At 42.2% G+C, this 20,544-nt stretch overlaps 1 protein-coding gene across 2 annotated transcripts in view; it reads left to right on the top strand.

Moving 5' to 3' along the window:
- cdh23 (cadherin-related 23) overlaps nt 1-20,544 on the top strand; it is a 194,363-nt gene that overhangs the window by 80,982 nt on the left and 92,837 nt on the right. For both annotated transcript variants that reach the window (XM_013913214.1, XM_013913213.1), the window contains exons 7-9: nt 3,831-4,025; nt 4,132-4,260; nt 8,159-8,237. In XM_013913214.1, coding sequence (XP_013768668.1) covers nt 3,831-4,025; nt 4,132-4,260; nt 8,159-8,237 — 403 coding nt within the window. The remainder of the gene's footprint in view (nt 1-3,830; nt 4,026-4,131; nt 4,261-8,158; nt 8,238-20,544) is intronic.

The raw sequence follows: 20,544 nt of genomic DNA, 5'->3' as shown, positions 1-20,544 counted from the left end.
TTACTGTGACATAAAATTAGTATTAACGCTCAGTTAATATTTGAATTGTACCATAAACAGAATGCTCCTCCGTCTCTATCTTTCTATATATCTCTGCTGTATGTTTCTCCTTCTTTCATAAGTAGCAGTTCTCAGAGGGAGAAGAATGATTCCCACAGTGCACTTCAGATAAGACACAGCAGGGAACTGTCTTCATCCCTCCTCAACCATCTCTCCACTTAACATTCTTCTTCCCAAGGAAATAGCCCCATTTATTCAAAAGCTGCAAAGCACTGTCAAGGCTTATATGCTGGAATATGTGCCGTGACAAACCAATTGGCTTTTGCTCTTTTGAAGGTATAGGTAGTGACACATACATGGTTCTCAACTAGCATTCAGTAGTATCCAGTTTAGCTGCCAGTGCTCACCCATTCTTGTGTCTTTGTTGTTTACTGTCTGTCTCATTTATGGAGAAATGATTGCGTAGTCTTATAGGTTAATAAAACCAGAATTATTCACTGCCTTGTATTTTGCGCCTGGTCACTCACATCGACTTCACACGAGTCCAATCAATAGCCCAATAGGAAGGGTACTGTGACCAATTGGAAAGGAGAAAAGTGCTAGTAGAAGACAGTATTGTGTAGTGGCTGCTTAGAGAATATTTCAGGCCGTGGAGCTCTCTTTAGTGTTGGACTGCTGGAATGCAGAGAAATCCATCAAGAGGAGCTGACGATCCAAGGAAACTCTTTAAATAGGTTGCTTTATTGTTTTGCTCTTAGTATTAAAATGCACCGTTTATGCAAACTGAGCAGTTTGACCTTCAGAGACTAAAGGGAAGCAAGAAGATAAGACTGAATAATGTGACTGGTTAATGCTCGCATTCAGTTTTCAGGGAGAGATTCCAAAAAAATCGAATAGCGGCTCAGACGCGAGCTTCACCCACACGCAGGCGAGCCCGCTAACCTGAGCAGCACCACACTGGCACACTGGCACATTCTGCTGAGAGTTGGTCATCTGCACATCGCGGCAAAGCTTTGAACTGTTGTTGCTTGAAGTGCTTTGAATGCTGTGCCTCTGTCAAATCTGAGAGATCAAAACTGCCGCTGGCGTGTGCGCGCTTGCGTTTACATATATGAGCGCGTTGCGTTATTTACCGAACCTTGCGGCGTTTGACCCTGGCGGTGTTTATGAGTTATTGTTTCACAGGTTGCTGCGCAAAGAGAGATAGAAGGTGGCATGCTTCAGGGGAAGAAAAGGATACATCAGATCACATTCTTTATCCACACACACACATTTAGATATCATCCTAACACTTTTTCCAAAAAGTGCCACACACACACACACACACACACACACATACATGCATTCACCCAACACTTAACCATCAAACTGCCTCCTTGACATCAAAGCAGAATTGATAATGTCGACATCCATTCCACACACACACACACACACGTTACATGCAACAGTATTTAATTAATTCACCTAGAGTTTGATTGCGTATATTTTCATCCAATTAATTTGTTGCTGTGCTCGGGTGTCGCGCTGCAGGCTGTGGGGTACCTTTAGAGGTGTTTCCAATTTCCTCCTAAGCAGACAACTTGACAAACATATTAAATATATCAGAGAAATGCAGCTTAGATGTTTATTCAAATGCAGTTATTGTTGTGGGGGAGTGGATTAGTAACTCTGTTCCTTCACTCGGCAATTGTCAGCCAGGTTACACTCAAAGTGATGCAGCAGAGCTTCTCAGGGACCCAAAAAGAGAGAGCAGAGCATGGAAAGTGACTGAAAGCTGTCAGCTCTGGTTGTTGTTCTCAATTTTTAAAAATTAGTTTTTATTTTCATTTTTTTCTAACAAGAAATAGATTTTCTGCTCTTCCTTTTTCGCTCTTATTGCCACAGTGTCGTTCCCTGTAGTCAGAGCAACTGCACTAAAAGAAATATAATGTTAACCCGAGGCCTCCGATTACATCTGAGCATTCACAACTTTCAGACCTACTTTAAAAAATAAATAAATAAATAAATTATATTAATTTTCACTACATAAATCTGAGAAACGATCCGGGACCCCGTCTGCATACATTACACAACACAGCGAGGATTCCAGGGGTAAAAAACTTGCTCTGTTACTCTCGTTGACATTTGTTGCTCTCCTTAAATTCTCATATGGCAGTCTAGCTTAATGTGGTTGGACAGACCCGTTTGCGATGCTGTTTATGTTTGCATGCAGAGACCACTCCGAGAGAGCAGAGCACACATTTCATTACACAAATTACAAATGCGTACACACATATGCCCACGCGAGGTCTGATTCTGCTCATACTGTCTACCCCCTCTAACCCAGGCGTTCACACACAGTTACACAGTTTCATGGACTCTGACACACCACTATTTACACACACACACATGCACATGCAAATAGGCTTCTACACTCCCCTGACACCAGTGCAGACAGACTGTGGGGTCAACTGCTCTCTTACTGTGTCACTTTAGCTCTGGCTCAGGGCCCAGCTCAGTTCAACACTATGACCTCCCCATGTGGTCACACTCTGCCCCTGCGATAGACAAGACCACACACACACGTAAACGTAGACACGCATACATACACACACATACACACACACACTCTCTGGTCTGTGTCTACAGGTCTGGTAAACAGGAGGAGAGAGTAGAAGACCTGTGCAAGTGGATTTTTTTTTTTTTTTTTAGTGGAATATCAGGATGCGTCCCATCCTCCTTCACGTCCTTTCCCCTCTGTACCTGTACACATTCTCATTTCTTATTAATCGTGCATGTATTTGTGGCTGTTTTGAGATAAAATTCCAATTAATGATGCCGTTGTTCCACAGACTTTTCGGGCTACCTGGAAAATGTGTGTCTTCATACAGCCTTCTCTTTTTTTTATTTAATTTTTTCTTTTGTTTGTTTGTTTTTTTATTTCACACATGACCCTCTGGTGTAGCATCTTGCAGCCTTTCTGGGCATTTCATATATCTTTGCTTTTAGCTTTTTGATACCCAAGACCATTTCTGTGGGCAACACAGATAGGCAATGCATATATTTACAGACAGCAAAGCGCAAGAAATACTTTCTGTTGTAGGGATAGATGCATTATTGTAACAACAACAGTTTGCCTTACCCCGGCAAGTTGCTCTTTCACTTGCAAACAAGAGGGTTAAGTCTGCCATAAATTTGTCTTGTGTGCCTGATCTCCACGGACAACTCAAAACCAACGTTGGGGTTATTGTTTCACATTCGCGTCAGTTTAGCTGTGCTTTTATTTATCCAGATGGACTACAAATACTTTGTTATTAGATGTCATTATTCATGGGAAACACTGCAGGGGATCAATCACAATCACAACCAAATTGTTTTGGATAATAATAATTATTAATTAAGTTAAACTGCCATCTGTTGCTTTCGTAGTTAATAAAACCTGTACCTGCTTCATTCTTTATTTTTCTCTGACTTTTAAATGTAATTATAGGAGCTATGTGGGCGACCGTGGCTCAGGGGGTTGGGAAGCGCATCTGTAACCGGAAGGTCGCCGGTTCGATCCCTGGGCTCTCTGTCCTGGTCGTTGTGTCCTTGGGAAAGACACTTTACCCTACTTGCCTACTGGTGTTGGCGCGACATGGCAGCCTCTCTTCTGTCAGTTTGCCCCAGGGCAGCTGTGGCTACAACTGTAGCTTGCCTCCACCAGTGTGTGAGAGTGAATGAATAGCTTTGGGTGCCTTGAAAAGTGCTATATAAATCCAATCCATTATTATTATATCTTCCTGCATACACTTGGGTTGTTGTTTGTATATATTCACTTCTCTGTGTGTCTTCTTTGATGTGTCTTTCAGGACACACCAGTGGGCAGATCCATATTCATGGTAAACGCCTCCGATCCAGACCAAGGCACTGGGGGCAGTGTTCTCTTCTCCTTTCAGCCACCTTCTGCCTTTTTCGCCATTGATGGCGCCCGAGGCACTGTCACTGTGACCAGAGCTCTGGACTATGAGACGACGACAGCCTACCAGCTCACCGTCAACGCTACGGTCAGCACACATACAGTATCAAAACTTAGTCTCTGTTAGCAAAATTGCATTAGCGCTGTTAAATGTATACTGTGTTTGTTTGTTTGTGTTTTTTGGTTTCTGAAAGGATCAAGACAAAATCAGACCTCTGTCACGGCTTGCCAGCTTGGCTATCACCATCACTGATGTCCAAGACATGGATCCCATTTTCACCAATCTGCCCTACAGTACCAACATACAGGAGGATGTTCCCCTGGTCAGTAATACAGTCCCACTTTACATCTCACCACCACAGTGTGTACCCTCTTCAAGCAGCTTTCGTCTTTTCTTTCTTTCCATCCTGCTCTGATGCCAGAACATTCAACTTATCTTTTACCTCATTTCTCATATCCCGCTCCTCCGGTCTCATGCTCATGTTGCTCTTTGATTATTCAGTAGGTGTATACAACTCGTGCAAAGAGATATGATTAAAAACAAAGAGTTTCTAAAAGCAGAATGGGAGAATGAGCCTTTAGCTTTCAGGACCTTCTTCTGTGGAATCAGCTCCCAATCTGAATAGGATACAGATGGTTCGTACTTTTGAGGTTAGGCTTAAAATTCCCCCTTTTGATAAAGCTTATAGTAGATCAGCTGACCATGAATCCTCCCCTAGTTAGGCTGTAACAGGTCTTGGCTGTGGGGGTTTCCCATGATGCTATGAGCATTTCTCCTTCACTCACCTCTATGTGTTTACAATTGAACTCACAGTGTGTCTTTTGTCCTGTCTCCCTCTCCTCACTGCCAAGTCTGGTTCTGCCAGAGGTTATTTCCTGTTAAAAGGGAGTTTTTCTTTCCCACTTTTGCTACGTGTTTGCTCAGAGGGGTCATTTGACTGTTGGGGTTTTCTCTGTATTATTTTTGGGGCCATACCTTACATTATAAATTACCTTGAGGTGATTGTTGTTGTAATTTGGGCTCTATGGTAAATGGCCTGTATTTACATAGCGCTTTACTAGTCCCTAAGGACCCCAAAGCGCTTTACATATCCAGTCATCCACCCATTCACACACTGGTGATGGTAAGCTACAGTGTAGTCACAGCCACCCTGGGGCGCACTGACAGAGGCGAGGCTGCCGGACACTGGCGCCACCGGGCCCTCTGACCACCACCAGTAGGCAACGGGTGAAGTGTCTTGCCCAAGGACACAACGACCGAGACTGTCCGGCTCGAACCGGCAACCTTCCGATTACAAGGCGAACTCCCAACTCTTGAGCCACGATCGCCCATCTATAAACAAACTGAATTGACTCTAATTGAATGACGGCATGATATTTCACATCTTATCGTCACTCCTGAGCCTCCAACACTGGAAATGTTGGAAATGCACCCAAATTCAGTCCAGTGCCCCCATATACAGCACTGTGGTGGTTGAAGATGGTAATTACTGTTATAGATTTACAATCCTCATCCATAGATGCGAAGCCCCTGCCAAAGGTCACAAGGGCTACAGGATTTCTGGTCTTATGCGCTCATACTGTGGCATGTGTATGAAGTCTGGGTATAACATGAAGTACATTAGGGACTCAAAATGGCCGTAGCTTTGTTTCAGTTTCAAGTAGGTTTATAATGGGTATGTGATACACTAAATGTCTGTTTCTCTGTACACCATTATGTTCACTCTCCTGGCTCAGCTCTTAAACTCAGTTCCCAGGTGGCTAATGGTCCAGCTACTGATGTTTCCACTTGTAGAGAGAGAATTACACACAGGGGCATAACACTGTCCGTCCCGATTTTGGTTTCTCACTCTATCAGTTTTCGTTCTGTCTCGTCCCCAGTCTCTCACCCATATCAGCCCCCCGACTCACACAACAACCCGCACGTCCCTCGTTCCCAGCCCGAATGCGCTGTAGTAGAAATGTCAAGTGCTACATTTGCATGCATATTAACGGGGCGTGACGGAGTCGAAGCCCGGTGTCTCCCGGACTCTCTGATTCATCAACTGTCACCAGGAAGGTCACAATAGGAGGAAGGGGGGAGGTGTGAGGGTATGGAAAGAGAATAGGATGTCGGGGTGGAATGAGAAAAAGGTGACCGGAGAGAAGAAAAAAAGCCAGGTATAAAGTTAGATGAGGGAATAAGAGGGAAGATTTTTTTAAAAAGAGTCCAATTACATTGGATTGTAAAGTTAACATTAGTAAGTGGATTCCAGATCACAGCAGCTTGGAAGCTTTAATCCTCAGTAATACTGCCTCGGAGTGCCTCATCTCTTACCTCTAACAGTAGAGGGCAGTGTCTAATCCTATTACAGTTACAATGTAAGAGCAGGTCACGGCAGATACACAGCCAAAATCAGAAATCTATTACTTAGCCCTGTTGACCCCACTACAGACACAGGATTACAACAGTGCTTAAAGCCAGACACATAAGTACAAGCCCGCAGCAGCACCACACTTATACACAGACACTCCTTCAATGACCTCATGTGGTATTCTGTGTCATTTCCATTATGCAGTGTTTGGTGGTGATAAGCCGAGGGCGTACAGTGACGGAATGAGTGTCAACTGTTCTCAAGGCCCTTGACATTTACACGTAGAGATATCAAACTTGGGTCCCTGTCATAGGTCATTTCTCAAAGGTGTAAGTGCGCACGCTCTGTTTCTACCTTTCCCTCTCTGGCTGCCTGTTTGTTTCTCTGTTTCTGTCTTTCTTTTATTCCTGGGCCAATCAAGCAGTCATCCAGGGAAAAGTTTGACAAAGGAGTAGAAGAAATGCTTTTTTATTATTATTATTATTTTCAGATGAAATCACAGGGCAGGGTTTTTAGCTGTTATAGCTGTGAATCTGTGCTCGGACTGACGTTTAAGCCCCTTCTAGGACAAACGCAATTTGGCTGTCAACTCAATGAGGAGAAGGAGAGGAGGATGGGGGGGTAATGCACTGTATAGCTAGAAATGAAAGGATGAAAAGAGGGAGAAGAGGTTCAGTGTATACATGTTAGTGTGTGTCTGCATGTGTGTGCAGGAGGGGAGGGATTGTATCTTTGACGCTTGATTGAACATATTGCACTTGTGTGGACAGCTCGAGAATATTGCTCATATTACTTCAGCATCACTTCTCCACACTCACTTTCTCTATTCCTCTCTTAGTATGTCCCTGCATCTTTCTCGTTTGTGTGTGTGGGGGTGTGTGTTTCCCCCTCAGTTTGTGATAGGTGCGAATCAGTCTCTCTAAAAGGCTTGTAATTGATTCTGCTGTAATTGGTCAATGACAGGAGATGCTTTGGCAGAAATGGAGCATAAACACGTCTTAGACACAATTTGCAGGATCAATGGGAGGCAGCCTGCTCGGGTGTGAGTGAGAGGGCTGAGATGGGAGTAAGGGAGGGAGGGAGGAGAGAAGGAAGGAAGTAAGGGAAGGTCTCTCAATCTCACACTGCAGCACAGGGGTTTTTAAGTACCACCGCTGCGTCTGATTGAGGCAAGAAGGCTGAGAAAGCTCAGCGGATCAAAGACTTTTCAAATAGCTTTCTGTCTTTCGTTTTGATTTTTTTTCTTCTCTTTTTTCAGCTGTCACACTGTGGTTTTGTTGAGTAGCAGAGTCATTGACGCAGCAGGGGAACTTCGAAACAATGAAAGGAGAAATAAACCCCAATGAAATGCTAATAACACACATAAAGAAAAAATAGTTTGTGATTTGCCTGCACTTTTTACATTTTTTTCCACCCTCTCCATTGAAGAGATACAAAGGAGGATTGGAAATACGATACTGTTATGCTTTAAAATTTGATGGGCACGTCTTTGTGAGAGATAAGTGGATATTTACGGTTTTGATATGCCTAGGAATATTCTGTTAGCTTGTTGATGCTTTGGTTACAGATATTTGATTCACCGGGATAAACTAAGGTATCCTGTCCTGATTTTTAAAAGAAGAAAAGAGAAAGGGAGATTTCAAACACATTCAAGGCGTCTATCATCCTGTGTGCACATAGCAGAGGACAAAATAGCATGTAGTTGTATTTTATTTAGCAAAAACTGCTAACTCTGTCCCAAGGGTTTGATGCTATTGTTTTTTCTCTGATTAAAGTGGAAACTACTTTTCAACAACTAAAAAATGTGTCTGTGAAGACTGCATGCAGCTTACAGGTTATGTTTGTGCGTGCGTTTGTGTCTCTGCAGGGATACGAAGTGCGGAAGATAACAGCCATTGACCAGGATCTTGGTCGACCAAGAGGAATCGGCTACACCATCATCACAGGTCTGAGTCACATAATCGATCTGACATCCGCAGCACAGAGAGGGGAATCGATCACCTCTTATCATAATTCCGCAGTAATAATAGACAAGTCTCATCAAGCACAACAGTCAATAACAGCAGAGAGGAGCGCCTCAGAATTGGAGAATAGGCTTGGCTCTGAGCATTTATTAATCACTGTTTTGGTTCAGTTATGCAGAAGTCAGCTTTCATTTTGTGTTATCATTCTTAAGTTGGCTTGTGCCATCAAAACAGGATTATGATTTGTCAGCGTGACAAATTTTACCTTCGGCAGACGAGAAGGATGCCACGATTTTTCTGTTGTCGTCTCCGTTTGCGCTTTTTTTTGTTTTGTTTTCTTTAAGATTTTGTTTTAGATTTGAGATAAAGGGCCAAAACAAATGACCGCCATATTAAGCTCACTTCGGAAATCCCTGACTTGTGTTGGTGTTACTATATCTGAGAGCTTTACTTTGGAGTTGTACAGCTTGTATGGTGCTGATAAGGATGAAGCAGTGATCCTGCATTAAATACTTAGTTTTCTTACTTCTGCCAAGGATATGATGTTTATGCCTGCCAGTTGCTTTGTCTGTCTGTCTGCCAGGAAGATATCTCACAAACTGAACTGACTTCATGAAAGTTGGTGGACAGATTGACCCTGGGGCAAGGTTGCTTAAAGTTAAACTTTGGTGTTGATCCGTATCTGGGGATAGACAGGTATTTGTAATGACATGAATACTATATTCATCCTTCCGAGGCTCAAGGAATCAAATTAATATAAAGATTTCGTGAAATAATTATTGTTATGAGTACTAACGGCATGCAGCAAAAGCATTGCGTATTAAATCTGCACACACTTTGTAGCTTTGTGTCTTAATCTTTATGCGCCACTGCACCACTTTGCTCTGTAAAACTGGCTTCACATGCTTCGTAATCCTGTAAAACTCGTTGTTAAGCTTGCGCTAAAGGTGCAGATGGATATCTGGGAGAAGTTACAACAAGAGTAATATTGACTGACTATGTAACAGGATAAACTTTAAATGCACCCCAGTATTATGAATATAACTAGATTAAGTGAATGATTCAGCTGTCATGTTTACACCTGTGCCAATTTATCTTACAGTTAGCTCTTAATGCAGGAAGCATAACTCAGAACAGCTTAATGACATAATGATGACAATATCCTAAATTCCTCCTGCTGTAGTCAATCACTCTCTTTTTTAAGATGCTATTATTTTGTAACTACAACTCTTAATCAGTTTAAAAGAAAAGGTATTAATGAAAAGATTTGCTGGGATTAATTGCAATAAATTACCTTTTTAAGACTGAAGCTTCTGATCGAAGAATGGAAAAAAGCATGGAATTAATATAGAATTTAATTTCCTCTAAGTGGAATAAGTGGAAGTGGATATTAACATTAAATATAAATAACCCATACTTACAGTAATGTGCAAAAGTCTTGAATCACCACTCATTTCTTTATGTTTTACTTCAAAGTAGCAAGACTGTTTTTCAAGAGCTCGTGAGGCGATACTTATCAAGACTTTCTGAACATCTTTCAAAGACTTTCTTTGGTTATTGCGAGAAAGGCTGAAGTATATCAAATTACACAGGAGAGAGGTGCAACAGTGAGTGTCTGCAGCCCTCTGTAAAACACGGTGGAGGCTCCGTCAAGGTTTGGGACTGCATATCTGCCAGTTCAGCTTTATGATGATCCCAAACACACTGCCGAATTCATTAAAAGCATGTTGACTGTCTAATATCTCTATAAATTGATGCACTTATCTCCTATTTTCCTATCAAATGATAAATAAATGACAGGTAGCTGAAGGCTTTTGCACAGTCCTGTGGCTTGAATGAATACTTAGTAATATTTATTGAGAGAAATGTAATCATATTGCCCAGTATACCCAGCTAATCAACCTTTTTAATTTTCTCCAAATCAGTAGTCACTGTGACGCCATCTTGCGTGAGTCCATTTCCTTATTTTAAACTTAAGCATGCTCGTTTTAAGTTTCGACGTTGCCCCAGGGTAATTGGCCTGGACAAATGTTTATAGAGTTAATTACTGGAAGGCAGACTTTTTTTGTGCACATGGATATGAATGTATTTTCATGTGCCAGAAAAGCAGAACTCATGGAAGTGGATGCAGGCCAGACACAGACAGATCGAGAGTTGACTGCACATTAACTTAATGTTAGTGCTATTTGTTGACATCGTATCTGAAGAGGATGGAAAACAAGTTTACCTGATGACTGTTCCATCAGTTTACCCTCAGCTGTTTCTTTTTTTCTCCTCATTGATGCACATTAACACCTGTTTTGACACGGGGATGGTGAGCCACCTGTGCAATTTACAGAACCCTACACAACTTGTGAAGTGATCTAGCCATGCTAATTGTGTTCATTTTTCTTTCTAATGTGTCAGATATTACAATTGACTCACAAAAAAGAATGCAGTAATTTTGACAGCACTATTATAAATTATTCTTGACTGTCACAAAGCTTCTGTGAGCGGCAAATAGTCAATTTAAATTATGATTTATATCTGAGTAATTGGCCCAGTTGTGTTGCTTGTATGCATCACAGCCGCTGAGCGTATCAGTCAGACTTGTGCGGCCTGTTTGAGAATACAAACCTGAATCATAGTTAATCAGGAGAGACATGAAGCATCTCTATTTCTATTAAGATAAAACACACAAACACTTTTGACTCTGTTGTCCATCCACTGCTGCAATGCTTCTTTAATACCCCTGCAGGGTGTTTATTTCAACCACAATCAGTGTTTCAGTTCTGAAGGACGAACAATCCCTCAAAGATCCTTCAGGACTGAAACATTGATCTGCGTGGTGGAAAATAAACACCCATTGGGAGGATTACAACCGTCTGTGGACTGTATCCTTTAAACTCTGCTTGCCCCCTGTTGAGCCCAGAATGGCCAGGATGGAGGGACATCGGTGCCTCCACTATTGCCAGCTGGCTGATAAGGACTGGCACCGCTTGATATGCTTGGCACACCATGGGAATTTGTGGTGATAAAGATATTCAGTCTTCTACCATCTGCTGAGTCACTGCGCAATCTCACAGCTGAACGAAGGAATTTGACCCTTTGTCCACGCATGTGCGCAGCCATGCATTATTTGTGAGTGTGTGCGCTTGATAGCTGTATGCTCAGGACAGAGAGGCCACTGCCCAGCCCACTTCTTTACTGAGCTCACCATAAACCTGCTGCTCCCATTCAGTGCACACACCTACTCAGTCTTACTTACCGTCTGCTGCCACATGTTGTATTGTTGTGTGTGTTGTGCTTGTTGCAAAGTTGAGCTTGGCTGAGTTAAGCTCTGGAGGAGAAAAGCATTAAAAAGACATTAATTAGGTGGTGCGATGTATTCCCGGTCGTTGCAAAATCAAGAGTTATAGCACCGCACTAAGCCCTTATGGAGATGGAGTCTGTAGGCTTGATAAAATCATTATAAGTTTGATAGATAATGGAAGTTGAAGGGTGATGTAGTGCTAGGAGATAAAGGTGGGAGGGTAAGGTTATATGATGATGCATTTTGCATGGATATATGTGTGTGTAACCTCTATATGTGTGTGCTTGTACATGCACGCTTACACATATGCCTCTGTCTATCTGCTCAGATTGGTGCGAGGGCGTGCTTGTTTGCAGACTTAAGTGTGACTCTGCATGACTCCTCTCTTGCCTTCCCGCTCCTCACCCCGAGTGTCCTCTGAGACTGCGGCTCACTCCTGCGGGACTCGTCTCATTAGTTCAGTAATTAAGATAAACGAGGTTTTAATTGCAGCTGTGATTCACGCTAATGATTGTGGGACTCAAGATGAGGATTTCCTCTCCCTCCTCCAATCAGAGGAGTGTATCTGGGATTTGATGTGTACATGAGATAGAATCACAGCAGCGCTCTGCCCGCAGTGTTGCAGTTGTTATTTTTTTGTTATGATGAAGGAGATTCAGGGTAGCGGTTCTGATGGTAAATCCCCGGTCCACAGGGTGAGACTTAGCCCTCTTATTGGACCTCTGACTCACTGCTCTCATTATATATCACTTTAGCAATAGCACACTGCTGAACTATCCACTGGATTTTTCCTGCTCTAAACATCTGTGGGGGGTTTTCTGACCCAAAATGCTCCAACAATTCCTCAATTACTGGAAATGAGAAAGAAAGGTTTTATCGCACACCTATAGTGGCTGTTGCCTTAAACAAACAAACATATTCATGTATACTCCTGACAGAGTTTTGGTTTTTTTAAGTGTGGCTAAAACACAATCTTTCTTCTGAGTTGATGGTCGGTAAATTACTTAATGCTCATCATTGTCAGTGGTACTAAAGTCGCTCCAAATATACAAGTTACTTTTTATTTCATGCATTTATTACTTAATGATGTTGATTCCTGCATATCTTAAATGGGGCGTGCAGTATAATCATCAAAACAGCTTAAAAGCAGCTTAAAAGCAGCATTGACCATGTAATGTGCCTGCAAACAAGATTAAAAGACAATACTTAATTCACGTTGTAGTAATCATGTTAGCATGCTCCTTAGTGCTGAGAGGCATGCTGAATTGAAATAAAATCAGTCCAGCATGCCTTTTTGCGATTATTGTATTTGTCATTTTTGCAAGGCTTTTTATTTGGGAAAGCAGCAGATTTGTGCAGCAGATCCTTATTGATTACTCTTAGTGGTCCTTCTTCCTACTTATTCAGTCACACATCTGCCATGTAATAAAATTTAAATACACATTAAAAACCTTTTTTTAAAGAAAAAGAAGAAGAAAGAGAAGCTCAGTCATTCAGGAGTGACTAGGGAGTAGATCTGTGGCTCCTCCTCCTTGGGGTAGCTTGTGCTTCAGGTGTTTCTGTATGAAAACATTTGACCTCAGGATGGATGGTTGGATGGATACTTGGCACCCAGATGTCTTTGGAATCAAATATCTGCGTGCTTAGTCTTGTTTCACCGCTTGCTGTGACTCCTGTTCCTCTCAGGAATATCAGATTACATGTTCCCATGACAGTTCTCCTCTAACGCTAGCATCTCAACTTTGACTCAAGTTGTTAGATCTTTGGAAAGATTTGTCAGATTAATCCCTCTAAAAGATAAGATCATAACAGCTTTGCACCTCTGTCATCACTGAGATGATGCTCAGCTATGCTATCAAGCTACAGCAGAGCTAAAGAAGAAACTAAGCACATAAATAAATTGCGACTAAAAAGAAAGGTAAAGATCAAAGAGTACACAAACCCGGGGTGTTTCTGACTGATGAGCTTCTACACCAATGAGCTTCTGCCATAGCATTGTATTACATTATTCACATCTATAGCATTACATCATAGCTTTTGGACAGCAACTCAAGCAATAAACAATCCCAAAACGTCAGCCATCATCTGCTCAAACCCATCCCTGAGGACGACAGGGGGGAAACACAGACAACACTAGTCAGTCTCAATGACACCCCCAATGACCTAAGGAACTATCACTCTAAAGCCCAGATGGACTCATTTTAGCACAATGTCTACTCGCTACATGCTCATGTCTGTCTGCACTAGGGATGGGTACCGGTGTCCGGCACCGGTTCTGACATAAACGGTAGTAACCAGACCGAAAAGCAGCGCACATTTCGGTGCTTTATTTCGGTGCTTTTTTTTCCTGAGCTGTAATACACTTCTAGCCAATCATTTTACGTTTCCGAGGATAGTAGGCGGGTCCAGGTACGTGCGTTCTTTTAGAGCAGAGCTACAGATTAAAAATGCCCAAGGCGAAGCGGTCAAAAGTCTGGCTGTACTTCACAGCAAAATATGCAAACTCAGCAGCCTGCAACAAGTGCTTTAAGCTGATACTGTCAAAGGAGGTAACACCTCAAATCTGATGAAACACCTGGCGACGCATAACGTTTTTTTTTTAAAGCCCAGAAATGCGCCGTATGATAGCTTGCTGCAAGACCTCACACCGAGCGCATCTACTGTGCGTGGGTTGCCTGTTATCTGACCCGGAGTTAGCAATATCCCCCAAAACCCCCGAAGAGGAGAGTCCTGGCCCCTAGCCCTGCCAGTGTAGCAGAAATGATGAGGATGATGATGCAGCAGCAGCCGTTCTTCTCTGCGTGAGTAGCTTAATGTTGTTCGTGTGTAATTTACGTTGAGTAGGCTAACCATGTTATTACATTAATGCATGTAAGGTGAACTAGCAAACATCATCATAACTACATGCGGCTGTCTTCTTGTTTGATGGCAGATACTCCCTTCACCCTGGCCAAAAAGGCTAAAATGACCAAGGAAAAAGTGGAAAACAGTTAAACATGAGAGGTTTTGGACAAAGTTTGTGTTTTTTCCATTGATTAAGCACTGCTTCCAGCCAAGAGTGATACCATATATGCCCCATAGCTGCAGAAAAGGCTAACATTGTTATCTTTTTACAAAAAACCAGCTGAACATGAGAGGTTTTTGGACAAAGTTTGTGTTCTCCATTCTTTAAGCACCGGTTCGAGCACCGTTTGAGCACCGGCACCGTTTCAAAAGTACCGATTTGGCACCGGTATCGGATAAAACCTAAACGATACCCATCCCTAGTCTGCACACATATATGCTCGGACAGATCACCTACTTCACACTTACAGACAGATATTAAAGTGCAGTATTCATCTTAAGAAATATAAAAAATACCCAATATTGACCTACTGAACATATTTTACCTGCTAAAAAGAACTTTCTGTCTTGCTTTCTGTGATTTCTATTATAGAGGACTTGAGGCAAACAGTCTTGCCCCAAAAATACTGCTGTCCGTTAGGATAAGAGTTAAGCTTGTGTAAAGTTTCTGTAGCCTCTCCTCTGCGCTGTAATAATAGTGTAAGAATAAGCAGAATAAAAGTCAGCCTTGCGTCTCACAGAACGAAAGGACATCCCCCAAGCCTTTCATATCAGCCTCTTGTTTATCTTTGTGTGTTTGGTTCTATCGCTTTTGTCACATGCAAGCACAACTAATCCCACTCTAAGCTCCTTCCATCGCTACACTTTTATTTCCTTTTAGACCATTCTTCCTTTCTCATTGTAGCGTCTTCGTGCTGGGAAACTGCAGCAAAGATGTTATTTAATTTGCAGCTAAAGTAGTACAGATTTACAATATCATCACTGGGTATTTTGAAGTCTGTCAGGAACCTGAAGAGCAAGACCACATATTGCACGTACACATTTGCCTATGGACACAGAGACAGAACAGGTGTCCACTGTCCACTGCACTTAGTATTAGGGGGGCATCCTCTAGCCTGCCCTCAGCAAAGCAGTGTCACAGGTACGGCCATGCCATTTCCTGCCTGGACACACTGATAAGTTGTAAAGGCGATTATTTCCCGTTGTCTGTCTTTCCCCACATATCTTTATCTCTCAGTACTGCTACACCCTGATGCTCTGATTCCATGCGATTACTGCCTAACTTGTATCAGCAGACATGTTGTAATATGGACAAGCCTAATACCTGTTATTCTATAGGGAGCTCTTATTGTCACTGTCGCATCACGGGGATTTCTCCTGGTTTTCAATTAGACGCTCTGAAGCTCACCACAGCCCGGTGCTATGTAATCTCTCAGGGAAGGCAGATAGTCTGCGGGATGCTGATTGTGACACAATCCCAGGACTAGTGAAGTCTAGTAGAGTGCAGCAATCAAATGCAATCACAGCCAAGTCCAGGCCTCACTTTGTTATGGTGTGATCAGCCTCAGCCCTACAGCAACTCAAATGTGAAGTCAATAATACTGATCATCTCCTTACGATGCAAAATCTGCTGCGTTGTGAGGGCATGATGCTCACATCTTTGTGGATGTTATTCTGACATGTGCTAGCCAACTGGATGTGGTGGAAGAACAAGGACACCCCGCATGGCAACCCTCCTCAAAGGCATCAGCCCCTGCTAGCAGAGCAATGCATCGTGAAAGAGCACAAAAACTGCACAGCTGTTCAAATTCTTTTCCACTATTGATCTCAGTTATTGGTCTGTATTTTAATTGTAATAAAAGGTCTATTTTGCTTTTGTTATATTTCCAGCATACACTGGAGGTTTATCAATTGCTGTTCTGTTCATTTACCCTTTGGATAAAGAGGACGCCGCTGGCCTTAAGAAGTGATATTCTAAGCTATTGGCTTGTGAACAACAGCATTTCCCAATGTCAAATCCAATTTCCTCTTCTGCTGTCTTCTAACCCGCTGCTGTTTTGTACTCTGTGCAAAAACTGACTTTGTGTTGTCTAGCACGCTGCAAAAAAATCAGATAATAGGGTAAATCAGTCTAGCCTAGTCTCACTGAGAGACACCGACAAGATTTTTACGCAAACACGCTGCTACAAATACACTTCAAATACACACACTAGCGATAAGACCACACTGCCAGTTCAATACTCAGTTGAAAAGAGACTGTGACGTCTTGGGCTGACAGACCAAATCCAGGAATCAATAGCTGTAAGCCTAATTATTTTTCATGAGACCTGAAGATTGTGGATTGTGTATACATTTATCTGTGACCAGGATGAGAATTGTGTTGGTCTGAGGTTAGGTTAGGTCAGTGGCATCTTGAGCTAAAGTCATTGGAGGAAGCACACAGAATGTTTTAATGCTGTTTGTTCCTAATAAATATGTAATAAAGTAGGATTTATGCCCTGTCCAAACTGCAGTTGGACAGGCTCCCATTCCACCCACACACTTCCAACAATGGTCATGGGATGACTGTGTCTTCAATTATTTGTAACGTTACCAAACCAACAGTATTGTTGTTGGCCAGCAGAGTAGAGGTAAACTGTACTTCTCTTCCTCTTTCTTTTGTTTGTTGTTGTTCTTACTTAGCTGTTAATTTCACTTTTCACACATAAGTCAATAAAAAACTAAGCTATGAGAAAATGTTCAGCTGCAGGTAGAAGAGCCAAAAGCTTGGCCTGATCATGTCACGTCGATGGGTGTGGGATCATGTGCAATGTCACAGAACAAGTAAATTTGACTAGTTCTTTTGGTAGAGGCACAAAAGGCTAACATCTCATTGGATTCACTAAGCACATTCAAAGATAAGTGGCTGCAAGTGCCTGCTGTAAAATCAAGTCAATAAGTACTGCTATGGAAAAAAATTCCACTGTTGTTCAGCAATCCGCCCACTCGTTACTGGAAAAGCAGCATTTGTCTAAATGTTTAGAGCAGGGGTGTCAAACAAAAGGCCTGGGGGTCAGAATTGGCCTAGCAGAGACTCTGGTCTGGCCCATTTGAGAGCTTTGGAAAATGTGAAGGAGGGCATATATTTTAGACTTTTAACTATATTTTACTAAGTTTTCCTACTAATAAATACCTTCCCCATGCCCATTCATACTGCAGTGAAATAATAGATAAAGAATCAAATGACAGAAAAGTTCTTGTTTTTTCACTATCAACTATAGAACTTTATGAGATTTTATTGTTTTGGGGTTTTTTTACAATGCGTCCAGAAAAAGGACATTTTTTGCAAAATACAAAAAAAAAAACTTATTTATAATTACAGCTGTCTGGGCATTGAGCTTTCAGTACTTTTTCCATAAGTTCATATTTATTACTTATCATTTAAGTCGTGCTGACAGATTTATTTTATTTTCTACAGCAGTATGTTTTATTATGTACAAAAAGTGAGACATGCTGCTGAATATACTGGCAGAAATGGGAAGCCCACTTAAAATCAAAGTGGGCTGTATGTACATGAAAGTAAAGCTTAATTTATACATCTGTAGAACCTGTGCAGAGCATGCAACGTAGCCTAGCAAATGGCCAACACCATTAACAGCATTTACACAGGTTGCTGGCAATGAAGGGGACCCACGTCTCTGGAGCTGCACATCAGGTTACAGCATAAGTTAGGCTTTAGGGCTTCAGGTGGCAGGAAGGGTCAAAGCACAAAGACCGCTTACGTGCATCTTACTAGCTGTGTCAACCTGAGTGATCTGTGGTTACAAACAGAAGTCGGTTTCATCTGCCACACATTCTCAGACAATACTTGTCCTTGAATCTTTTCCGAAGAAAAAAACTTTTGATGAAACTAATTCATTTAGTATTCATGAAATGCAGCTTGTCTGCCAATGGCATTATCACTTCACATCGCAGACACACAGGAGCACATGCATATGCACTAGTAGCTGTCATACACTAAAGGGTTTGTGTGAATGCACGGATGAGCACGTGCATAAGCAAATCAGTGTAAGTGAGAAGCTGTTCATTTAGATTTTGAAACGAGTGTAGTTTGAAGACAATAACTAAAACCTCATCATTAATATGAATGCCTGTAGGCGTAATCCTTAAAAGTGACACTAATTTGTGTACATTTAGCAAAGTACACAAAATCTTAGCCCCGAGCCTCTAAGCACTGGCTGCTTGCCATATCACATTACTAGAATGTTCCAGCGCCCCCATGGTGTTGTCACCAACTAGAAAAAACAGTTGTCACTAGCTTAGTCATGGCGATTACACTCGGAGAAGTCCTGTTTCGGCTGTCCTCAAAAGCTCGAGTTTTGGAGAAAGTCATTGTTATCCACACGTCGCACACCCAGTTGAACTCATCAGATCAGATCCTTTATATCTTCTGCTTCCAGGGCAATCCTCCCATAATAACTACACGTGTAAGTTTTCCACTTTTGCAACACGGAAGTCGCCCAGAATCACTAGCATGTTTTCCCCCCTGTGTCTACACTCGCTCCTTTGCTGTTTGTGAGGGAGTGAATTTCAATAACAAAACTGTTCTCAGGAAATAAGCCTTCACTCCATTGTTAATGATGCAAGGGTGTAAATGTGTTTGTCAATACATAATATGAGATCTACACTCGTGTTTTCCACCTATTCTTTGGTAATGCCGAGATTCTTCAAAAGTGGCAAATTATTTGGATTTCTTTTATTTTGTAATTGTAGCATTGGCCATTGAAGCTGTTGAGCACATTATAAATTCCCAGAAAATAAGAGCTGCTTGTGTGAGTTTGTGTGTGTCTCAGTGCCTGTGGGCATTTCTCGAGGTGTGTGCGTGAGTGGATGAATTTGAGTGTGCAGGCGCACTCTAGACAAAATCATGCCATGCTTTCTCATTTTCCAGTCCAGTACTGTTGGTAATGTGAGAGCATGGCTAATCCCCTGGAGTCTCACATCACAGAGTCAAACTCTCCTGGTTAACACTAGATGCACTCTGACACACACACGTACACAAATCTTTGAATTTCTTCTTAGGAGTTTGAAATTGAAACAGCAAAATATTAACACGCACAAAACACAAATTGAAGTAACAAATTTGAATTTCAAAATTCAAATAAAGAGTTTATTGCTATTTGTGTATAATTTGGGTGCGTGTGTATCTTTGAACAGCAATTTTAATCCGTTGGGGGTCTAATCACTGTGTCCTAGCAGAGCACTGGAGAACACTTTGCATCAGCAATTAGATTATGATTATATTTTCTTTCTCAGTGGCACCTCTGAGTCACCCTGTGTAATTTCAGTCTGTCTCTCTGGTCAAGCTCAACACAGCGGTGCCTAGGTGGAAGGCCCCTTCAATGGAACCTGAAGCAATGAGTCAAAGCCTCTTAACGGATGCATGCAGAGAGTACAACCAGCAGCCTGCTGTTATCTCGCAAATGTACATTACAGCACGGCACTCTAGAGCTTTTTGTAGATGCGCGTGTTTGTGTATGCACGATAGCCGCTCGGCCAGGTGAGCACCCAGTCGTCCGGGCAAGGGGCGGCTGTTGGAGAAGATTGGCATTCTAGTCAGGCCACTGAAGCTGACAAAGCAATTTAGAGGCAAGATGCCCACACTGAGTGGGTCTAAGTCCCTGATGCGCGTTACCCTCCCACCACCTCTAACAATTGTTGTCAACATCAACTTGCCTGCCTCTCCCATCAGGCAAAAAGAAATGTTGCAATGAATGTTGTGTCAGCTTAGTGTCACTAGTGCGTAACACAAAGTGGCAGTTTTTTTGTGTTTTTTCCCCCCCATGCACACTCTTACAACAACACACTACTACACTTCTCCTAACAAGATACTTGGGTCTAGCGGTTACTGCAGGATTATTACATTGATTACATGTGGCCTTTTTGCAATATTCTGTGTTATTGATCCTGTGTTTCATTGTCTTCCTGCTTCCGATAGTTTTCAGTGTTCCACACCTATTAGGACTCAAAGGAGCTTGCAAAGAAAAGCGTCTGGACTTCTTTAAGTTGCTTGAAGACGTTTCGCCTCTCATCCGAGAAGCTTTTTCAGTTCTAAGGTCAAATGGTGGAGAGTCCCAGATATAAACCTAGTGGGAGTAACCCCCCACAGAGGGA

Source organism: Pundamilia nyererei, unplaced genomic scaffold (genome assembly GCF_000239375.1).
Source record: "Pundamilia nyererei isolate P.nyererei 1_Seehausen unplaced genomic scaffold, PunNye1.0 scaffold00120, whole genome shotgun sequence".
In the NCBI taxonomy this organism is placed as follows: Eukaryota; Metazoa; Chordata; class Actinopteri; order Cichliformes; family Cichlidae; genus Pundamilia; species Pundamilia nyererei.
Note: the sequence above shows the minus strand (reverse complement) of the source record. Positions and strands in the feature narration are given on the sequence as shown.